We start from the raw sequence: 2,777 nt of genomic DNA on the forward strand, positions 1-2,777 counted from the left end.
CGTCTTTCCCCTCCCCCCTCCGCCTCCCACATGTCTTTCCCCTCACCTGCTATTGAACTTCTCAGGATATTTCTCTCTCATGTGATGAAATCGGTGAGCGATTGAAGCATCCTGGAGAGTTACGAGCATATTTCAGAGAGCAGACTTACCAGTCTTCCAGAGTTCTTTCTCTGCTAAGCTGTCTCTCCCTCTCCCTCTCCTCCCAGCCCTCCCCCTCTTCTCTCCCCACCCCCATCTAGAGTACAGCATGTCCCAAGTTCATTTTTGCATCCCATACTACTTATGTACCTAATTCCCAATCTTCCTGGGTCTCTTCCTTTTTGATCTCCAATTTCTGCCTGCTTAACCCACACTTCTCCCTTCTCCCCAACCCTACTCCACTGACCACGCCAATGGAGAAGTAGTTATTGATGATTTGAGAGGGAACTGGATCACTCTTTTCTCCATTTTGGTGGGGTATCACTTCCAGGAACCATCGGTCGAGATATACCACCTTACTTATCTCTATATCCTTGAGAATCTTTCTCAAATTCTCACCTTCATAACCTAGAAGTGGAGAAGACAGGCTTGCAGCCATCCCTGAGACTCAGAGAGCCTACTCTGAGCCCATCTGCAGACTCCCTACCCGCTGCCTCTTCTGTAGGAGCTCCCAGCCCCTTGCCAGGGGAAGGGCAAGATGCCCAGGCTCCACGTGCCAGTGATAAAGTCAACCTCTCACTGACTCTTCCACTCTGTTACAGAAAAGAAACATTTCCAATGTGTGTACATATATAGAAATTATTCCAATACACTTCCAATACACCTTGAATAGTGAAAGACAAAGCAGAAAAGAACACTAAGAAGGATGAGCTGACAGCCAGTTGTGGTGGCCCATGTCTCATTGGAAGGCAGAGACAGGTGGATTTCTGAAAAACTATGTTTCTAAAAAACAACAACAAACCAACCAAACTCATAAAAACATGCCAACAAGTGTGCTTTTGTCTTATTATTTATTTATTTATTTATTTATTTATTTATTTATTTATGTTTTTTTGTCTTTGTTTTTTGTTTTGAGACAGAGTTTCTCTGTGTAGCCCTGGCTGTCCTGAAACTCACTCTGTAGACTAGGCTGGCCTCAAACTCAGATCTGCCTGACTCTGCCTCCCAAGTGCTGGGATTAAAGGCGTGCGCCACCACTTCCCAGCAACAAATTTAAATTTTCTGTTTGGTTAAATAAATATAAGCCTAAAAATAGATTGACAAAGGACAGAAGACATCCCTTCATAGCAGAAGGCCATGTGTTTACCATGTACAAGAAGCTATGGTCCATCTCTGGCACTGTAAAATAAAGAACTACAAAAAGCAACAACAATTCATAAACTGGAAAAAATAACTTGTAGAAGACTTCATTTCCCAGAATTTAAAAAGAAAAATGCGGGGCTGGAGAGATGGCTCAGTGGTTAAGAATACTGACTGCTCTTCCAGAGGTCCTGAGTTCAAATCCCAGCAACCACATGGTGGCTCACAACCATCTGTAATGAGATCTGATGCTCTCTTCTGGTGTGTCTAAAGACAGCTACAGCGTACTTAGGTATAATAATATATAATAATAAATAAATATTTTTAAAAATGCTTAAAGCTGGGCAGTGGTGGCGCAGGCCTTTAATCCCAGCACTTGGGAGGCAGAGGCAGGTGATTTCTGAGTTCGAGGCCAGCCTGGTCTACAGAGTGAGTTCCAGGACAGCCAGGGCTACAAAGAGAAACTCTGTCTCGAAAAACAAAAACAAACAAATAAAAAACAAACAAACAAAAATGCTTAAAAGGTTTGGGGTATAGCTCAGTTGTAGTGTCTGCCTAGTGCAATGGGGGACCCTGGGTCTAATCCAAAAACAAACCAAACCAAACCGTCAGATCAGTGCAGGAAAGCCCATAACACAAAAGTGTTGCAGAAGAAGAAGAACCAATAATAGACCTATCAAAGATGGTCAGGGCCACGATAGTCAGAAGAAATGATAATCACAGCTAGCTTTGTGTGCCTATCAGATTAAAGTCTGTCAGACCTTCCTGGGCTACATGGGAGTTCAAGGCCAGTCTCAAACCATTAGCAAGTGTATTAATAAACTGGTACTCTCATTTGCTGTTAATGTAAGTGGGTTATTCATTTTTAGAAGGTAATTTTTTTTTTAACAAAATATTGTTGTGGCAGGCAAGGAGTGGACAGAACTGGGCAGGAGGCAGATTTTCAAAGAAGCAGCGTAAACTTTCAAACAGTACCCAGCACTCTTGTAATTTTATATCACAGAATAGCTAAAACCATGAGAAGCTAGGCATGGAGGGGCTAAATCTAAGCACTAGGAGGCAGAGGCCATGGGTCACTAGGAGGTGGAGGCCATGGATCATTAAGAGGTGGAGGCCAGGGGTCACTAAGAGGTGGAGGCCAGGGGTCACTAAGAGGTGGAGGCCAGGGGTCACTAAGAGGTAGAGGCCAGCCTGGTCTATGTGGTGAGATCTAGGGAGCAAATACTATTCACTAAGACTGCCTCAGACAAATCAAAGACAAAACCAAAACACAAAACCAAAACACAAAACCAGACTGGTGTGGTACTTAAAACCTGAGAAAACAAAGCTAACAGGTAAACTAGTCAGAGTAAATACAATTAGCTAATCCTTCCTGGCTCTATACTAACAAAAGATAAAAGATAAACTTGGAGCATTAAACTTAGTTAGGGATTCTCTGTGTAGCCCTGGCTGTCCTGGAACTCACTCTGTAGACTAGGCTGACCTCGAACTCAGAAATC

At 43.2% G+C, this 2,777-nt stretch overlaps 1 protein-coding gene across 5 annotated transcripts in view; it reads right to left on the bottom strand.

Moving 5' to 3' along the window:
* Dgka (diacylglycerol kinase alpha) overlaps positions 1 to 2,777 on the bottom strand; it is a 29,101-nt gene that overhangs the window by 3,206 nt on the left and 23,118 nt on the right. For all 5 annotated transcript variants that reach the window (XM_031349492.1, XM_031349490.1, XM_031349489.1 and 2 more), the window contains 2 exons: positions 386 to 546; positions 47 to 111 (listed from right to left, as the gene is read on the bottom strand). In XM_031349492.1, coding sequence (XP_031205352.1) covers positions 47 to 111; positions 386 to 546 — 226 coding nt within the window. The remainder of the gene's footprint in view (positions 1 to 46; positions 112 to 385; positions 547 to 2,777) is intronic.

This window comes from Mastomys coucha, unplaced genomic scaffold (genome assembly GCF_008632895.1).
Source record: "Mastomys coucha isolate ucsf_1 unplaced genomic scaffold, UCSF_Mcou_1 pScaffold4, whole genome shotgun sequence".
NCBI classification, from domain to species: domain Eukaryota; kingdom Metazoa; phylum Chordata; class Mammalia; order Rodentia; family Muridae; genus Mastomys; species Mastomys coucha.